Source organism: Protopterus annectens, chromosome 1.part0 (assembly GCF_019279795.1).
Source record: "Protopterus annectens isolate FY-2018-M chromosome 1.part0, PAN1.0, whole genome shotgun sequence".
NCBI lineage: Eukaryota > Metazoa > Chordata > Ceratodontiformes > Protopteridae > Protopterus > Protopterus annectens.
In genome coordinates, this window is record NC_056725.1 from 1,903,869,865 (window position 1) to 1,903,890,202 (window position 20,338).

General features: G+C 46.6%; 1 protein-coding gene across 1 annotated transcript in view; it reads left to right on the top strand.

The window, feature by feature from the left end:
- The window catches only part of LOC122800801 (ras-related C3 botulinum toxin substrate 1), a 581,096-nt gene that overhangs the window by 196,221 nt on the left and 364,537 nt on the right, over positions 1 to 20,338 (top strand). Inside the window, exon 2 of the mRNA XM_044070082.1 lies at positions 1,715 to 1,786. Coding sequence (XP_043926017.1) covers positions 1,715 to 1,786 — 72 coding nt within the window. The remainder of the gene's footprint in view (positions 1 to 1,714; positions 1,787 to 20,338) is intronic.

Genomic DNA, 20,338 nt, shown 5'->3' on the forward strand with positions numbered 1-20,338 from the left:
ATTTTCACTAACTCTGTTCCTCGACAGGTAGGGCCTTTAGAACTGCACACAGGACACCAGATGAAAGATGACCAGAGCTCTGGACTTTGAAAGGATTCAGGATTCTCACATCCATCATTGGCTCTTGGTTAGTACTAAGATAACAGCCTTTGTGGACCATTTCAAGCATTTTAACAGTCCAGTGGACGCAAAATAAACAGTGAACTAATAAGCTTAGTAACTAAGCTTATTAGTTCGCAGTTTAGTTTGCGGCCAAGTTTATTAGGTCGTGGCACCCCCTGTAAGGAAGCCACGGCTCCCCAAGGCACCGCAACACGCACTTTGGGAACCCGTGGCCTGTTCTATTGATATTTGCGCAGTAGCCACATGGTCCAGTGCTTGTACCTTTTGTTACTCATTACAAATTGGATCCAGTATCCAGAATTTGAGCTGCCTTTGGCTTAGCTGTTCTCCAGAATATCTTTATAAGAGGGCTTCTCAAGGTTAATGTAGCTGAGGACTCTGTCCCTTTCATTGAGGAAGAATGAACAGGACAACATCGGATTCAAGTTTATGTACTCACCATACCTACGTATCTGTTGTCCATTTTCATTCTTCTCAACCCCTCTCCATCCTCCTTATAATTTTTTGAAAGAACCTGTTTGGATTTCTTATTGCAAATTGTAGTTCTGATACGAGTCCTATTCTTTGAGCTATCCCTTTCTTTAATTGGGATTTTATGATAAACTCTGGGGTATTGAGTGGAGTGGGTTGTTATGGGTTGAGGGGAGGAGCTTGAGAGTTGGATCCAAAGTTTGAAGTACGAACCTGAGTCAGATCAGAGGATCAGATCCATAACCCATTCGTTTAATGAAAATGGGCAACATAACTCTTAAAGAAATGTGTTTGTCATTGCTTATTTTGTTTTTCTTTTCAATTTCTGTTGTTGTGGCTGTGGAGCTAAAGAAAGTGCTTGGTAAAGGTTTAAAGAAGAAAGCACACCCAGGCACCATTAAGGAATTATATATGTTGTGTTCCTTAAATTAATGGTCCTAGCTGCTCTGTCTTTGAGTTGTCTAGCCTGCCCCCCAAAAACACAGGTATGTTAAATGTAATTGTAAGTGGCACTGCTGAAAATCAAAAACACCTGCACCTCTCCAACCTGATATCGCAACTCTAGGTGTAATAGCATTACTTAAAGCAGGCGTGCGAGCAGTGTGGAGAAAACATTTTGCATAAAAAGAAGTGGTAGTGCCTTTTTGAAAATACTTGTCACTTGATCAGACAGCTAGACACTTTATTTTTATTCACTGAAGTAACTGTATATCTTAATGCAGTCCCCAGTACTTTCCCTGTCTTGGATGACCCCAAATCCAAGTAAGTACATTTCTGTTTTGTTTTATGAATAAATCTTCCCATACAAGCTGTGTTGTAGATTACATGACTGAAACACTTATTTGTAGAATCAAGTAATACATCCTGCTCCCCTCTTTTGGCATGCCTCCTTACCATAGTTGCTTTCCACAGCATGCACCACTTTTATTGTTAACCTGAAAAAAATAGCTCACACACATGAATCCGATTTTTAGCAGTCTGTGTGTGTGAATTTTTCAGGTAGCATCTCTTGAATTTGAGGCTGCTTCTGTGTAATAGCTTTGTCATTGAAACAGCTTGATATGAATGTTTATGCCAAGTTTTAAGGTTTGAATTGATTTTCATTTCTTTCTTTTTACAGGGCTGTAGGTAAAACTTGCCTCCTGATCAGTTACACAACAAATGCATTTCCTGGCGAGTACATCCCTACTGTGTAAGTATGTTTTTACCCCGCCCCGTGGGGGGTGCTAGCATCTGCATGAAATGTTTTGCATTTTTCCCCTAGTGTTAAGATTGTGTAAAATATTTTGCTGACTCATTGTCCAGTTTTATGCTAAATGCCTGCTTTGCATGTGCACAAACGTATTGTACAATTAAGAAATAAGTTTAAGGTTGTTCATTATCAGACCTTAAGTTATTAGTAAATATTTCAATTTGAATGTATTGAAATTGGTTCTGTCTGGAGGATTTGTGATGGTGTTCCAACTGGGCTTAGTATCTTTGCTTCTGGAATTGTACATTTTCTTGCCTCTTAATCCATGAAGAGCAATTTTAATTCAGTTTAGTGTTGAAGAAATGTTGATTTAAATTGTTCAATGGATAGCCTAGGTGTGACTCTGGGGTGCCAAGTACAGAAGATGCAGTTTGAATTTACGGTTATGTTGCGTAGTCATCATTGCCAATCTGTCAGGTTTAAGCTATCTGCTCCCTTGACTGCTTTTGAAGTAATGCTAAGCCTTGGATTGTAAATTTGGCTGGAGCCATTTTTACTTCGGTCACGGGAGGTTCAGCTATAACCTCCATTTCGTAAACTAACCTCATTGTAACATGGTCATCTTGAGCAGTAAACTATTAGATGTAATGTGATCCTATCTCGCCTACATTCTCTACAGATGGGTTCGGAGCCGATCCTCGGCTCCGACTCGGCCGTTAACGCAGTCTCTTATTGGCTGAGTCACCCCATATCCCAGGATGCACCACCACTACTTCCCCAGATCTCGTTTGCCGCTTTCCAGCATAGACGTGGTCTCGGACTTGGCTGAGCTAAGTACCTCTAGTCAAACTTTTTCTGTCAAATTTTTCTATAAAACTCACCCAAAAGCTGTTTTAACGGCTAGTGTTGTTGTGTGATTGTTTTTGGTCCCCTTTTTGTGGAAGATTGTGTGTATTTGTTGGTGAAAGGTTCCGTTTTAGTTAGAGGGGCCCTACCTTAGGTGTTTAAATTAGAGCCTAGATTGTCGGTGTTAACTGTTTTTTGTCCTGTAATTGTTGTTAATTTTTTCTTTAAAACCATGTCTAAAGAGCATAGACCTTCCGGTTTTAAAAAATGTGTTAAGTGTGGTTATAAAATGTCTATAACGGATGATCATTCCTTGTGTGTATATTGTTTAGGTCCCAAACATCTCCAGGAGTCCTGTAGCGTTTGCCACGCTTTTTCCTCTCGAGTCCTCCAAGAGAGGAAAAACAAATTGATCTTAAAAGGGCTCATTGCCCCTTCTTTTGAGGAAGCCTTATCTTCCTCTTCTCCTACTGGCAAGAAGAAAAAATCTTCGGCTCCAACCAGTCCGTCGGATCCGATAGCAAAAAAGTCTAGGCAGGCTTCTCCGTCGGCTCCACGGACTTCGGAGCCGAGGGCGGAACGGTCTGCCTCGATGTCTCCAGCCTAAACTCCTCTGGCTTTGGAGTCGAGAGCTCGGGCATCGAGAGGCGTGTCACCTTCATCGGCTCCACTGCCTTCGGAGCCGATGGGGGTTGCCCGCTCAGACACTTCCACCCGGAGCCAAGTCCACATCGGCTCCAAGGAAGATTGCAATAGTAGTGGAACCTCCTCGCCGATCGCCTCGAGCCATTATGGAGCCGGTCCCCAGTCTTTCGAGCCGGCGGAGAAGTCGACTCGACCCGGTCAGTCTCTTCTCGTTCTTCGAGGATGTCCGATTCGGACGTAGACAGGGTGCTTCAGAAGCTTTTCCAGTCACCGGTCTTCGCAAAATTGATCTCGGCTCCTGCCCAGTTGGCTTTGGAGCCGATCTCCCATCCTTCTACTTCCATTCCTCCTCCGACAGCCTTGGTGCCGTTGGAGTCTGTGTTGGTGGATCCGGTCGAAATCGAGTCGGTTCCGACTAACTTCAACCCCGTCCCTTGGGTCGGGGTTCGGTACGCGGACCTCCTCAGTCGGCCCCGGGGGGGATGCTTCGGATCCGATCCTTTCGGTTCCGAGCCTCCCTCTAGGTGCGTCTGCTGCGGGGGCTCCGGTTACTGTTGTGGCCTCGGGGACGGGACCTTCCCAGGATTCTGGGGGTCTGGCCTTCGATGCCATGAGAAGGGCTTTAGCCAAATCCTCTGTGGCCACTTCGACCTTTCCACCACCACCTTCCTTGGGCATGGAAACTGGCGCTTCTGGAATCCCCCTGTCTCGTGACAGCGGAGCCCCTGGGCCTGAGGTTACCCCCATTGGGGGTTCCCTTCTTCCTGGAGGTTCCTCCGACACCCTCTCGGAGGAACCGCCCTGGAAGAGACGGTGTAAGAGGAAACACGTCGACTCCCCTGACGAGTCCCTCACATCGGATACCGACTTCGATGATGCGGAGGGGTCCCCAAATTCGTCTTCGGAAGATGTCTCCTTTGCGGACTTTCTGGAAATCCTTAAACAACGAGGCGACTGGCAGTCCAAACCCCCTTCTGCTGAGGAGTCGGTGTTCCTAAAGGCCTTTGGGGCTCAGCCCTCCGCCTCCTGGGCGTCTCCGCCCTTCGATGAGCTTCTGGATTTGATCTCTCGAAGGGCGTTGGAACACCCGGATTCTGTGGAACCGGTGCCAGCTCGTCCCAATAAGTTTCTCTCGGCACCCCCGGACAAGGATTTTTTATCTAAAGGTGTGGCTGTAGATGCTATGGTGGTGGCATCTGCCACCCAACAAGATGTGGCAGAGGCTTCGACGTCCATCCATCCCCCTAATAAAGAGTCTTGGAGCATGGATCGCACGGCAAGCGCTTTCTTCAGCGACCTTTACATTAAGGTCTCTGAATTATCTGGCACACTTCACCAGACTACAGAGGGATCTGATCAAGGAGCTGTCGGATGCCCTCTCCGGTAACTTACCTGAACAGTTAACACAGACGGTTAACTCTCATTTGGCTACCCTATCCTCATTAACTCATCCATGAGGCTCATTTCCTATGCGGCCGAAGGAGCGAGTAGAGCGGCTGGGACAGGTGTTGCTCTACGGAGACAAGCGTGGCTACGCCTGTGTCATTTTGCAGAGGCCTTTAAGTCTTCCTTTGCCGACGCCCCCTTTGATGGGTCCTCGTTGTTTGGACCCAAGGTAAAGGACACTTTGACTCGAACAGGAGGGTAAGACCTTGGCTGCCGTGAGCCTGTTTTCCACTCCCCTCAGGCCTTATCCCAAGGCCCAAAGGGGAGGGAAAATGTGGTTCCGTAAGTCTCAGAAGCCTTACTCGTCGCAGCAGAGCGATCCCCCTTCTAGAGGCAGAGGAGGGGGAAATTTTTCAGGGAGACGCCGTCCCAGAGGCGGCGGAGGCCCCCGCAACACTGGAGACCGCGAGTCCTTTCGTGGCTCCTCCTCCTTCCAGCATCCCTGAAGGAGTACCCGACTGTGCAGCTCCGGAGCCAGTCGGGGGTCGTTTCTCGAAGCACCTAAAGGCCTGGGAAGATATTACTCAGGACCAATGGGTGCTTCGAATCATTGCCGGAGGTTACTCCATCCCCTTTGTTCAACCCCCCCCCCCACCAGTCCAAAGAATCCCGGACCCACCACCCAGTCAACGGGATCATGCAGCCAACGAAGTATCAAAGCTGCTTCAAAAAGGAGTCATCCAACCTGTCCCCGCAGACCAGGCCAGATTAGGGACTTACTCAAGATTCTTTTTGGTGCCAAAAAAGACCGGGGACTTGAGACCCATTTTGGATCTCAGCAAACTAAATCGATTTGTAAAAAAGTCCAAATTCCGGATGGTCACTTTACAATCCATTCTCCCGCTTTTGGAGAAAGGAGTTTGGATGTGCTCCATAGACCTCAAAGATGCCTACTATCACATTCTGATGGATCAGGCGTCGAGGAGACACTTACGCTTCAGCCTAGGAGACAGTCATTTTCAGTTCAGAGCACTGCCCTTTGGTCTCACCACAGCCCCCAGGGTGTTTACCAAATGTTTGGCAGTCGTGACTGCTCACTTGAGAAGTCTAGGATTCCAGGTGTTTCCATACCTAGATGACTGGCTCCTAACTGCCGCCTCCAGGCATCTACTCTTGGAAAATTTAGCAGCCACTATCGCACTGGGCAAATCCTTAGGAATCACCTTCAATTGGTCAAAGTCTGTATTGCAACCATCTCAGCGTATTCTGTTTATCGGTGCAGAAATAGATTCAAGGCAGATGCGAGTATCTCCCTACAGAAAGGATCGCGACGCTTCAGTCTCAGGTCCGGGCCCTAATCCTCAGACGTCGTGCTCCAGCAAGAATGGTCCTACAACTGTTGGGCTCCATGGCAGCCACCATTCTTCTGGTCCCCTTGGCAAGGTTGCACTTGAGGATACTTCAGTGGCTCCTCTCAGTCCAGTGGTCTTATCAGGACCTTCCCCTCAGTCACCGCATTCTGATCACGGACACGTGCAAACAGGATCTTCATTGGTGGCTTCTATCCCCCAATCTGAATCAAGGCGACCCTTGTTCCCCCACTCCTCTGCCACGCTGACTACGGACGCCTCCCAGACAGGGTGGGGGGTCATTATCTGGACAGGTCGGTCCAAGGCACGTGGCGCCCGAGTCTTCTTCATATCAATATCCTGGAGATGAGGGCGGTGCTTTTAGCGTTGCAAGCACTGCACGATCACCTCCCCAGGGTACAATTGCCATTCAATCCGACAGCATGTCTGTAGTCTGGTACCTAAACAAGCAAGGAGGAACCAGGTCCTATCCCTTTGCAGGGAGGCCATGAGAGTATGGGATTGGGCGATTGCTACCAAGCTTCCTAATGGCAACGCACATTCTGGGAAATCCAACATGATAGCCGACAGACTGAGCAGAACTATTCTCTCCCTCACGAGTGGTCCTTGAACAACAGAGTGATAACACAGATTTTCACAAGATGGGAGTCCCCTGTTGCGATCTCTTCGCAAGCCCCGCAATGCTAAATGTCACCACTTCTTCACTCTGGCCCCAGTTTCGGGAGACTCCAAGGACGCTCTAGTCCACGCTTGGCCCTCCGGTCTGCTATATGCCTTTCCACGGTTCCCCTTCTCCCCAAGGTGATTCAGAAGGCGATTCGCTTGAGAAGCAGAATGATATTAATCCCCATACTGGCCTCGCAAATCTGGTTCCCCTTTCTTCACAGGTATGCATTGAGGGTCCTTGGTTCCTGGACCAAGTTCCGGACCTTTGACTCATCAGTCAGGACAACTCCATCAGTCCCTCCATTCGTTGAAGTTGACAGCCTGATTTAACTTCAACCCCGGCCCCTCACCGGGGTTCGGCACGCTGGACCTCCTCAGTCGGCCCGGGGATGCCGGATCCGATCCTTTCGGTTCCGAGCCTCCCTCTAGGTGCGTCTGCTGCGGGGCTCCGTTACTGTTGTGGCCTCGGGGACGGGACCTTCCCAGGATTCTGGGGGTCTGGCCTTCGATGCCATGAGAAGGGCTTTAGCCAAATCCTCTGTGGCCACTTCGACCTTTCCACCACCACCTTCCTTGGGCATGGAAACTGGCGCTTGGAATCCCCTGTCTCGTGACAGCGGAGCCCTGGGCCTGAGGTTACCCCCATTGGGGGTTCCCTTCTTCCTGGAGGTTCCTCCGACACCCTCTCGGAGGAACCGCCCTGGAAGAGACGGTGTAAGAGGAAACACGTCGACTCCCCTGACGAGTCCCTCACATCGGATACCGACTTCGATGATGCGGAGGGGTCCCCAAATTCGTCTTCGGAAGATGTCTCCTTTGCGGACTTTCTGGAAATCCTTAAACAACGAGGCGACTGGCAGTCCAAACCCCCTTCTGCTGAGGAGTCGGTGTTCCTAAAGGCCTTTGGGGCTCAGCCCTCCGCCTCCTGGGCGTCTCCGCCCTTCGATGAGCTTCTGGATTTGATCTCTCGAAGGGCGTTGGAACACCCGGATTCTGTGGAACCGGTGCCAGCTCGTCCCAATAAGTTTCTCTCGGCACCCCCGGACAAGGATTTTTTATCTAAAGGTGTGGCTGTAGATGCTATGGTGGTGGCATCTGCCACCCAACAAGATGTGGCAGAGGCTTCGACGTCCATCCATCCCCCTAATAAAGAGTCTTGGAGCATGGATCGGTACGGCAAGCGTACCCTTTCTTCAGCGACCTTTACATTAAGGTCTCTGAATTATCTGGCACACTTCACCAGACTACAGAGGGATCTGATCAAGGAGCTGTCGGATGCCCTCTCCGGTAACTTACCTGAACAGTTAACACAGACGGTTAACTCTCATTTGGCTACCCTATCCTCATTAACTCATCCATGAGGCTCATTTCCTATGCGGCCGAAGGAGCGAGTAGAGCGGCTGGGACAGGTGTTGCTCTACGGAGACAAGCCTGGCTACGCCTGTGTCATTTTGCAGAGGCCTTTAAGTCTTCCTTTGCCGACGCCCCCTTTGATGGGTCCTCGTTGTTTGGACCCAAGGTAAAGGACACTTTGACTCGCGAACAGGAGGGTAAGACCTTGGCTGCCGTAGGAGCCTGCTTTTCCACTCCCCTCAGGCCTTATCCCAAGGCCCGAAGGGGAGGGAAAATGTGGTTCCGTAAGTCTCAGAAGCCTTACTCATCGCAGCAGAGCGATCCCCCTTCTAGAGGCAGAGGAGGGGGAAATTTTTCAGGGAGATGCCGTCCCAGAGGCGGCGGAGACCCCCGCAACACTGGAGACCGCGAGTCCTTTCGTGGCTCCTCCTCCTTCCAGCATCCCTGAAGGAGTACCCGACTGTGCAGCTCCGGAGCCAGTCGGGGGTCGTTTCTCGAAGCACCTAAAGGCCTGGGAAGATATTACTCAGGACCAATGGGTGCTTCGAATCATTGCCGGAGGTTACTCCATCCCCTTTGTTCAACCCCCCCCCCCCACCACCACCAGTCCAAAGAATCCCGGACCCACCACCCAGTCAACGGGATCATGCAGCCAACGAAGTATCAAAGCTGCTTCAAAAAGGAGTCATCCAACCTGTCCCCGCAGAACAGGCCAGATTAGGGACTTACTCAAGATTCTTTTTGGTGCCAAAAAAGACCGGGGACTTGAGACACATTTTGGATCTCAGCAAACTAAATCGATTTGTAAAAAAGTCCAAATTCCAGATGGTCACTTTACAATCCATTCTCCCGCTTTTGGAGAAAGGAGTTTGGATGTGCTCCATAGACCTCAAAGATGCCTACTATCACATTCTGATGGATCAGGCGTCGAGGAGACACTTACGCTTCAGCCTAGGAGACAGTCATTTTCAGTTCAGAGCACTGCCCTTTGGTCTCACCACAGCCCCCAGGGTGTTTACCAAATGTTTGGCAGTCGTGACTGCTCACTTGAGAAGTCTAGGATTCCAGGTGTTTCCATACCTAGATGACTGGCTCCTAACTGCCGCCTCCAGGCATCTACTCTTGGAAAATTTAGCAGCCACTATCGCACTGGGCAAATCCTTAGGAATCACCTTCAATTGGTCAAAGTCTGTATTGCAACCATCTCAGCGTATTCTGTTTATCGGTGCAGAAATAGATTCAAGGCAGATGCGAGTATCTCCCTACAGAAAGGATCGCGACGCTTCAGTCTCAGGTCCGGGCCCTAATCCTCAGACGTCGTGCTCCAGCAAGAATGGTCCTACAACTGTTGGGCTCCATGGCAGCCACCATTCTTCTGGTCCCCTTGGCAAGGTTGCACTTCAGTGGCTCCTCTCAGTCCAGTGGTCTTATCAGGACCTTCCCCTCAGTCACCGCATTCTGATCACGGACACGCAAACAGGATCTTCATTGGTGGCTTCTATCCCCAATCTGAATCAAGGGCGACCTTCCCCCCACTCCTCTGCCACGCTGACTACGGACGCCTCCCAGACAGGGTGGGGGTCATTATCTGGACAGGTCGGTCCAAGGCACGTGGCGCTGACGAGAGTCTTCTTCATATCAATATCCTGGAGATGAGGGCGGTGCTTTTAGCGTTGCAAGCACTGCACGATCACCTCCCCCAGGGTACAATTGCCATTCAATCCGACAGCATGTCTGTAGTCTGGTACCTAAACAAGCAAGGAGGAACCAGGTCCTATCCCCTTTGCAGGGAGGCCATGAGAGTATGGGATTGGGCGATTGCTACCAAGCGTTTCCTAATGGCAACGCACATTCTGGGGAAATCCAACATGATAGCCGACAGACTGAGCAGAACTATTCTCTCCCCTCACGAGTGGTCCTTGAACAACAGAGTGATAACACAGATTTTCACAAGATGGGGAGTCCCCTGTTGCGATCTCTTCGCAAGCCCCCGCAATGCGAAATGTCACCACTTCTTCACTCTGGCCCCAGTTTCGGGGGAGACTCCCTAGGACGCTCTAGTCCACGCTTGGCCCTCCGGTCTGCTATATGCCTTTCCACCGGTTCCCCTTCTCCCCAAGGTGATTCAGAAGGCGATTCGCTTGAGAAGCAGAATGATATTAATCGCCCCATACTGGCCTCGCAAATCTGGTTCCCCTTTCTTCACAGGTATGCATTGGAGGGTCCTTGGTTCCTGGACCAAGTTCCGGACCTTTTGACTCATCAGTCAGGACAACTCCATCAGTCCCTCCATTCGTTGAAGTTGACAGCCTGGCTACTCCTCTTCCAACCATAATTAGGAGCCACTCTTTGGCTCCTGAAGTCATACACATCTTGTCTTCGGCCCACAAGACTTCTACAAAGAAGATATATAGCAGTAAATGGAAGAGGTTTGCTATTTGGGCCCAACTCCGAGGATTAGACCCAGTGACAGCCTCGGTATCAGAAGTACTGAAGTTTTTAGCCTCCCTGTTCCAGAAAGGTTGCTCAGTATCTACCATCAAAGTACAATTGGCGGCTATTTCCAATTTTCATGAAAATGTGCAACCTCCCTTAATGAGCAACAAGCTCTGTAAAGCCTTTATTAAAGGAGCTTGGCTTCTACGACCCCCCACTTCGCAACCTGCAACTCCGTGGGATCTGAACGTGGTATTAGGTGCTTTAACCTCACCCCTCTTTGAGCCGGCAGCAACCTGTGATCTGAAATTCCTTTCTTGGAAAGCTGCCCTTCTAATTGCTATTACTTCAGCCAGACGGGTTTCAGAGCTTCAGGCTCTGTGTGTTAAACCACCTTACTTGGTATTCCACAAGGATAGAGTATCTCTTAGGCCAAACCCATCTTTTATACCAAAGGTTTGTTCTAATTTCTGTCTACAACAATCACTGGAGCTACCGGTCTTCTTTCCCAAATATTCCAGTAGAGCTGAATATACTTTTCACTGCTTAGATGTGCACAGGCAATTACGCTTCTATTTGGATAGGACACACAAAGCACGGAAATCGGATCAACTGTTTGTGTCCTTTTCGGATAATAGATTAGGCAAAGCCGTCACTAAAGTCACTATTGCCAAGTGGATCAGGGACTGCATCACTCACGTTTATCTCATCTCAAACAAGGAGCTCATAGCTCCGGTTAAAGCTCATTCTACTAGGGCTATGGCCACTTCGGCAGCTTTTCATTCCAAGCTCTCTCTTGGCGATATTTGTGCGGCTGCCACGTGGACATCTTCACACACCTTTGTTTCTCACTACAAATTAGATGTGGCATCCAGGGGTCGAGCTTCCTTCTGTTCCACAGTTCTCAGGAGTGTTTTCCAGTGAGCCACCCGGGAATTAGGTGCTAGGGACGCTGTCCCATCTGTAGAGAATGTAGGCGAGATAGGATCACATTACATCTTTTAGTTATGTACTTATAACTTTAGATGTATGGGATCCATCTCGCCTACATTCCTAATAACCCACCCTCCATCCCCCTGCCTTGTAGACCAGGAGAGACCGGACGATCCGAAATTGATCTTTCCTCTCTTGAAAGACCTGAGTATGTTATGACAATAGTATGTCTCTGTGAACATGAGTGCGAACAAACAAGATCTGGGGAAGTAGTGGTGGTGCATCCTGGGATATGAGGTGACTCAGCCAATAAGAGACTGCGTTCTATTGTATAACGGCCGAGTCGGAGCAGAGGATCGGCTCCGAACCCATCTGTAGAGAATGTAGGCGAGATGGATCCCATACATCTAAAGTTATGGTAAGTACATAACTAAAAGTTCTGTTTTAAAAAAAAAAAAAAAAAAAAAAATCCAACATTTGAGTAGTAAGTTTGGATGCATGCTTTCATTTGAGAATTGAAGTTTGCCATTTCAGGGGGGGTCATACATCAGCCTTAAAGTATATGTATGGGAAGAGATGCTTTGTTTCCATATTTAACTTTGTATGTCCGAAGTTTTTCTTTAGAAACCTCAAAGTTGTCACTAACTTGCTACTCTTCCAAATACTCCTTTTCCAGAAAGTCGAAAGAGGAGTTGTTACAAAACAAACCAAACTGGTACAAACGAAAACTACTGCAAGACAAGTTAGAGAGTTCAAATAACCGCCTAAACAAGCCCAACGGAGTACGCAGATATGTTTAACGTATCCAAAGTTTATTAAAACCAAACAATGTTTTCGTCGCCCTACTCGAGCAACTTCTTCAGAATAAAATACAGAACACAAGTGCATTCGCTTTTAAAATATCATACAATTAGCGCCAAAAAGTACTAACCAATCAAAAGTGAATCTCATGAATACATCGAATAAAACAGCACTAATGAAAAAATCTTGATAAACCTTTCATAAAAATTCTTTTGTAAACATTCTAAAAGGAACATGAAACACAGGCAGCACGCAATAAACAATTTTTATACAACGATAGTAAATCAGATACTACAGGTGTATACATAGATCACATTCGTTATAACTATGTATGTAGTATAAAATAGTTAAACAAATCCTTGTTTATCTCAAACAACTTTTTAATTTGAGAAAACATGCAATATTGCAATTGTCGTTTAAGCCTGGATGCGAAAAAACATTTAATGATAATTGCCATTCTAATTCACGACATTCTAACATGAGGGAAGTAGGACCGCCTCTCATGTTATGAGTAACTTGATCAATAGCTGTGAATTGAAAAGAGTGGTCTGGTTTTAAACTAATATGTTTAGCTAAAGCATTTTCAACTTTATTCTTAGTAATTGCATAGGAATGCTCATAAACCCTGTCACGGAACTTTCTATCTGTTTTTCCCACATAAAATGCGGGACAGTTTTTACAAACAGCTAAGTAAATGACACTTTTAGAATTGCAGTTGAACTTGCGTAAAATCTGGCATTTTTTGTTGGCTATCTTAAATGTACTACCACCTTTGTGTTTACACATCTTACAGACTCCACAAGAAAAACAGCCTGATGTTCTACTATTTATTTTCGTCCCGTTTGTTTCCAAAAGACATTTCAAGTTGGCTTCTCTTCTATAGACAATCACAGGATAAAGACCAATTCTTTCGATTAATGTATATATAGGAGGTGCCTAGATTTAACAAAACCACTGTCATTGTTAAATGTGGTGATAAAGCTAGTTTTAAAAGTAGTACTAGTAGTAGCGTGGACCACTACAGGTTGGTCACCACTAAGAATAGGGGCATTGTTTGTGTTCCCTATAGCTAATTCACTAACTACGTTAGTCTCGACTAAATCCAGATTGTTTCAACATTTTATTCAAGATAGGTGAAAAAATACCTGACCTACGTTTGTCTTTGACTACCACAGTTAAATCGTGAACCAAATTTTTAGGGTACCCTCTGTTGACAAACATCCTTTTCAACAGTTCACATTCCACAATCTGGATTTAACAAGCTCCTACACAAAGAGGTGGTGAGGACAACTCGCAATCTTTCAGAAAGCAAACCCAATGACTTTCCCCTTTGCATGCCAACCAGGTCTCAAATGGCAGCCCCCTTAGGAGGAAAGCTGGCACTATTTTCAAAAAATTGGCATGTTGTCACAAAGGACAAATGGATCCTGGACATTATAAACAGAGGCTACAAATTCCATTTTCATACCCTTCCAAAAATGAGGCATGCCAAACCTGCCACACAATCAAAGGGCAGAGGCACAAAAACAAATTTCGGATCTTATAAACATGAAAGCTGTTCAAGAGGTACCTACACACGAACAAGGTCAAGGTTTTTATTCCAGGCTATTTCTGGTGCCAAGGAAGGGAAAAGATTGGAGACTATTTTGGATCTTTCCATCCTAAACACATTCCTACTCGTACCAAAATTCAAGATGCTCACTCTACAGCAACTTCTTCCCATGCTGGTCAAGGAGTCTTGGCTGGTAACATTGGACCTCAAGGAGGCATACCTGCATGTCCCAATCAGACAAAATTGCAGAAGGTACCTCAGATTTCTGGCAGGTTCAACCCATTATCAATTCTCTGCATTGCCCTTTGGCTTATCTACTGCGCCCAGAGTATTCACGAAATGCCTGGCATCAGTAATTGCCTACTGCAGACTTCAAGGGATACAAATATACCCCTATTTGGACGACTGCCTGATCCAAGCGGACAGCAAGCACATTCTTCTGAAACATCTGGCTTATGTAATAATGTTGTTGAACTCTCTGGGATACACAGTCAACAAAAAGAAATCAAGGCTAATACCCTCTCGGAAGATAATTTTCCTGGGTGCCAATTTGGACACAAACACCCAGATGGCCTACCTCACGCCAGAGAAGCAGGGGCAACTAATTCAATACTTCAGAACACTAGCAAATTGCACCAGGCTGACTGCAAGGAAAATCCTGCAGGCTCTGGGATTCTTGGCATCTTGCATCTTACTAATCCCATGTGCAAAGCTGCATATGAGAAAACTACAATGGTACCTAAGAAACATATGGTCTCAACACAGCCACAGTTTGGAAACAATAATACCACTAATTCCATGTCTGCAAAGGGAATTTCTGTGGTGGGCTCAAGCATGTCAAACAAACACAGGTCTTCCATTCAGCAAGCCTCAAGCAAATCAAGTCATCACAACAGACTCCTCGGACTACGCCTGGGGGGCGCACATGACAGACTGGTGCATTCAGGGCAAATGGTCCCAAAAAGAAAAGCACCTTCACATCAATCAAAAAGAAATGCTAGCAGTAATAAATGCTATTATAGCTTTCAAGGACCTTCTACAACCAGGTCAACTTTTGATAAGAACGGACAACACCACAGTTATGTGGTACATAAACAAGCAGGGAGGAACACATTCTTACCCCCTATGCAGACTGGCCATGTCACTTTGGAACATGGCCATGGACTTACAAATGGAACTACAAGCACAGTACTTGCCAGGCATGGAAAACACGCTGGCAGACAACCTAAGCAGGAATATGACAGATCCACACGAATGGAAATTGCATCCAAAAGTTTTTACAGAAATAATCCAAGAATGGGGAAGGCCAGACATAGATCTCTTTGCCTCCCACAAAAATCATCAATTAACAAAATTCTGCTCGAGGATCTTCCATCCAAAGGCCTGGAGAGTGGACACTCTCAGTTGGACATCAATGACAGTTTATGCCTTCCCACCTCTTCCTCTGCTGCCCAAAGTTCTATTGAAAACCAGAGCAGACAGACCAAAGATGATTCTCATTACTCCGGACTGGCCAAGGCAACACTGGTACCCACTCCTGAGGAGCCTGACTCATTCCCCACCATGGACCCTGCCTCTAATGCCTCTTCTGACTCGGCACAGCTTCAAAACTCTTCACAGCCAGCTAAAAACACTCAATCTAGCCGCATGGAAGATTCCTTGGCATCACAACAGGCCCTACTCTCTAAGGAGGTGCAGGATGTCATTTTGGAGGCCAGAAGGCCATCAACTAGAAAAGCTTACTCCGCAAAATGGAAACATTTTTGTGTCTGGAATGAGAAAAAGGACCAGGATCCTGGAAAACTGAATTTACCTCAAATACTACAATATTTGGCTGAACTGCTAAGCAGTGTACTTTCTCCTCCATCAAAATCCATGCCTCAGCCATTTCTGCAGAATACAACACTGATCCACCTTTATTCCCTCACCCTCTCTTAAGACAGTTCCTCAGAGGGGCTAAGAATCTAAGACCTCCAAGGAAACAACCAATACCTGCTTGGGATCTTAATTTCATTCTGGAAAAACTGACCTTGCCTCCCTTTGAGCCATCTGCCTCATCAGATTTGCAATATTTGTCCTGGAAAACAGCTTTCCTTCTGGCTATCACCTCAGCTCGCAGAGTTTCAGAACTACAGGCTCTCATGGCTGTCCAGCCTTTTATCATCCATCAGGACAGAGTTTCCTTACGAACCAACCCGTCCTTGATGCCTAAAGTGGTTTCCAGGGTAGCTTTAAATCAGGCCATACATTTACCTACTTTTTATCCTAATCCTCAAAACAAAGGGGAGAGATTACTACATTCCTTGGACATCCACAGTCAACTGCGTTATTATTTGGACAGAACAAAGCCTTTCAGAAAATCATATCAGCTTTGTGGCCTATGCGGTGGGAGCTCAAGGAAAGCCAATTTCCAAACAGACAATCTCAAAATGGATAGCCCACTGCATACGCTTTTGCTATTCCTTTCATGCCAAAACTGTACCTACAGGCATTAGAACTCATTCCACCATGGCCACAGCCACCTCTGCAGCCTTCTTCAGAGGAGTTCCTACCAAGGATATTTTGGAAGCAGCCACTTGGAGTTCTATGCATACCTTCTCCAAGCACTACAACCTACCATTATACTCCAAATCTAGAGCAGGCTTTGCCACTGCAGTCTTGCAGGGCATTTTGGCTCCTAGTTCCACCTAGTGCCTACCACCCCTTTCTTAGCTTTGGGATTCTACCCATCTGTTATGACTGCAGCTGTATGCACGATGAACATAGTACAGTTTTGTACCTACCATAAATGTAGATGTTCGAGTGCTAATACAGCTGCAGTCCAGGTTTCCCTCCCTCCTTCCCCTCTTAGGACAGGCCTATAGGCTAACACATCCTCATACAACCTGATTGGGGTATTCATTTATGATGCATTTGCTTGCAACTACTGTTGTTTTGATTATATTGCACTGCATTATTACACAAATTTATGTATTGCCTTCCTTCTGGGGGCACCTGACATCTGGGGCAAGAAAAACAGAAGAAAATGGCATCTGCTGGTTCCTTTATACCCCTATCGCACTGACGTCAGGGAAGAAGCAACAACAACCGACGCCGGACCTAGACTTTGGAATTCGGCCGACCGAGGACCCGCCTGATGGCAGGAGAACCCATCTGTTATGACTGCAGCTGTATTAGCACTCGAACATCTACATTTATGGTAGGTACAAAACTGTACTTCGTGTTTCACTGTTGCAGTCATTTCATTTGGGGAATCTGCTGGCAGGTTGCCCTCAGCCTGAATTCCAAAGTCTTGGGTCCTGCGTCGGTTGCTGTCTACTCTTCCATGACGTCAGGTCGTCAGGGGTGTAAAATGTGCAGCAGACGTCATTTTCTTCAGTCTTTCTTGCTGCGCGTTGTCCGAAGCAGAAGCATTTGGCAAGTGCCGGTCGGCAGACTAGTGAAATATTCGTGTTTGAGTTTCAGAATTGAAGTCTTCACTAAAGCTAAGTACCCCGTTGGGGATACTTTTCTTGCTTTTTACCGATGTCAGAAAAAGTTAATAATTGTATTACTTGTGGAAAGCAAATACCTCATAAGGGTTTCCATCTATACTGTATTCCTTGCCTAGGCCCTGATCACAACGTGCCTGGCTGTTGGTTTTTGTGCTAGATTTAACCAACGCTCTAAGCGTCTGTATATTTTTGCATCAAAGTATTTTGGAAACTGATGTAACTACCCAGAAATTTCTGATAGCAATCAGACTACCGGAGTGCATAAAAAACGCAAAGTAAAGGACAGAGAAATGCAGTCGAGTTTCAAAACAGACAACGAAGCTTCTCCTAAGCCAGTCACCAGTACTCAGTGAGGCGCTTTCGCAGCCCCTGATACCCACTACCTTCAAGTCACAGGCCTCTGCCGACACCCATGTGGAGTCCAGCATGCCGCAAGACACTAAAGGTATTGGACCAACGGATGTATCTCCCTCCGATGGGTCCGGAGCCGCTGAGCAGGTACCGGCTTCTGAGGGTGTATTCAGACCTCAACATTTGTATATCAAACAGACGACAGCTGCAAAACCAAAAACAAAAGCAACTTCTAAAACTAAAAAGCCGATGCATGAGCCACATACACAGGCCTCTGTGCCAAAAAACAAATTATCAAAATAGTTGAAGACCTTATTACCTTGATCAGGGGTACCCATCCCCCTCCAGATAAGAGGCCTAGGCAAGACACTGATTATCAATCTTCAGATCAGGTTTCTTTCTTCTGATTCCTCTTCTGATCAGGAATTATCTATTCCTCTCTGAGGATTCTGATGCTGAGGAGTCTATTCCATCTGCATCTCCTCCTGAGGATTATTCATTTGGAGAAACATTGCATACTTTGAGGGAGCATTTTCACTGGGAGAGTCAAGACTTCTCAGAATCAAAAAGAGGCTCCGGGATTTCCTTCTCCCTCAGCACAAGCCTTTAGCCATTCCCCCTGTCCTAGACATTGTGGATGATGTGTTTTTGGAGTAGAGCTTGACCCCTGACTCCTTACCTCAGGCTCCCAGTAAGCCTGACAGATACTACAGGTCCCTGACTAACATAAATTTTGATTTAGAAACCCTGCTGCTGATCCTAAAACTATTTCACAGGGTCCAAAGGGAGTTAAGGCCTCAACAGCAAAAAATCTTACCCCCTCTGACAGAGATTCAAGGGCACCGGACAGATGAGGAAAAAAGGTTTATACATCTGCAACCTTGGCAATCAGGGCCTTAAATTGTCAATTTCATATGCTTAAGTACCAACAACATGTTATGGGATTGCTGAAACAGAAAATGGTGATTTTCAGAATGTGCAGAAAGTAAAGAATTGCAGGGATTATTGCATGCAGCTGAACAAGTAGGAAAGCATACTCTGCAATGTGGGTTTGATTCCTTAGAGACCTCCTGCAGGGCTGCAGTTACTGGATCTGTGATTAGGAAGCATGCCTGGTTAAAGGAACAAAATTTGCCTGATCATGTTATAGCTAAACTGTTAGATGCACCTTTACAGCATGATTCTCTGGTATTAAGGCAGAAGAGGTTTTAAAAAAAATGGAAGACAAGGCTAAGTCTATGCAAACTGTTAGACTTTTTGCAAGTGCAGCCACCAAGGTTCAGTAGACACTGGCCTACAAAAATTTGGTCCTTTCCTGTGTCAGAGCTCAAAGGGGCAAATCCAGACGACCCTAAGGGTTCCAGAAACCAGGTGCAAGATTCTTGCAGGTCAAAGCAATGGGGCAAGAATGCTTGGCTGGTGACATTAGACCTAAAAGAGGCATACCTGCATGTCTGAATAAGACGATCGTGCAGAAGATACCTCAGATTCAAGGCTGGCTTAATGCATTACCATTTCTCTGCACTGCCCTTTGGGTTATCTACTGCGCCCAGGGTCTTTAAAAAGTGCCTGGCACCAGTAATTGCATTTTGCAGACAAAAAAGTATACAAATATATCCTTACTTAGACGACTGTCTCATTCAAGCAGAGAACGAGGACTTTCTTCTTTGACATCTGGCGTTTGTGAAAAGGCTTCTAACATGCCTAGGGTACACAATAAACGAAAATAAATCACAACTGGTACCCTCTCAAAAGATGACATTCCTGGGTACAAGCTTGAATACAACTGCCCAGATGGTTTATCTCACACCAGACAGGCAAAGGCAACTGACAACTGGGTCTTTGTTGCCAGTTTGAAGTAAGTAATCTGCAAGGCAAATTCTGCAGGCTCTGGGTTTCATGGCATCCTGCATCCTACTAATTCCATATGCAAGATTGCATATGAGGAAACTTCAGTGGTACCTGAAAAGTTTATGGAGTCAACATTCTCAGTCTGGAAGCAATGATTCCTCTCATACCCTGCCTACAACATGAGTTTCTATGGTGGGCAAAGGCATGTCACCAAAACATGGGAAGGCCATTCACTCCACCCTCTTGCCAGCCAAACCTTAAAAGACTCATCGGATTATGCCTGGGGGGGCCCACATGGCAAAAAGATGCATTCAGGGCATATGGAACCCAAAACTAATGCATCTGCATATCAACCAGAAGGAGATGCTAGCTGTTCAAAATGCCTTCAAGGACTTCATCCAGGACCACTACTGATAAAGACGGACAACACCACAGTCATGTGGTATATAAACAAGCAAGGAGGCACACACTCATATTCCCTTTGCAGATTAGCCATGACACTGGGACACAGCTTTGACCTACCCAGATACATCTTCAAGCACAGTTCCTGCCCGGAAAACAAAATACACTGGCAGACGATTTAAGCAGAACCCTTATGGATCCTCACGAGTGGAAACTAAATCCACAAGTCTTCAGCATGATAACACAGAAATGGGGGAGCCCAGAAATAGATCTATTTGCTTCTCCTCAAAATTAATTGAAAAGATTCTGCACAAGGACTTATCACAGACAAGCATGTAAAGTGGACGCCTTATCCTTCAGTTGGAAAAACCAATCAGTTTACGCCTTTCCTCCTCTGCCTCTTCTGCCCAAGGTCCTCCTAAAAGTCGGACAAGAGAAACCAAAGATGGTACTAATTGCCCCGGAC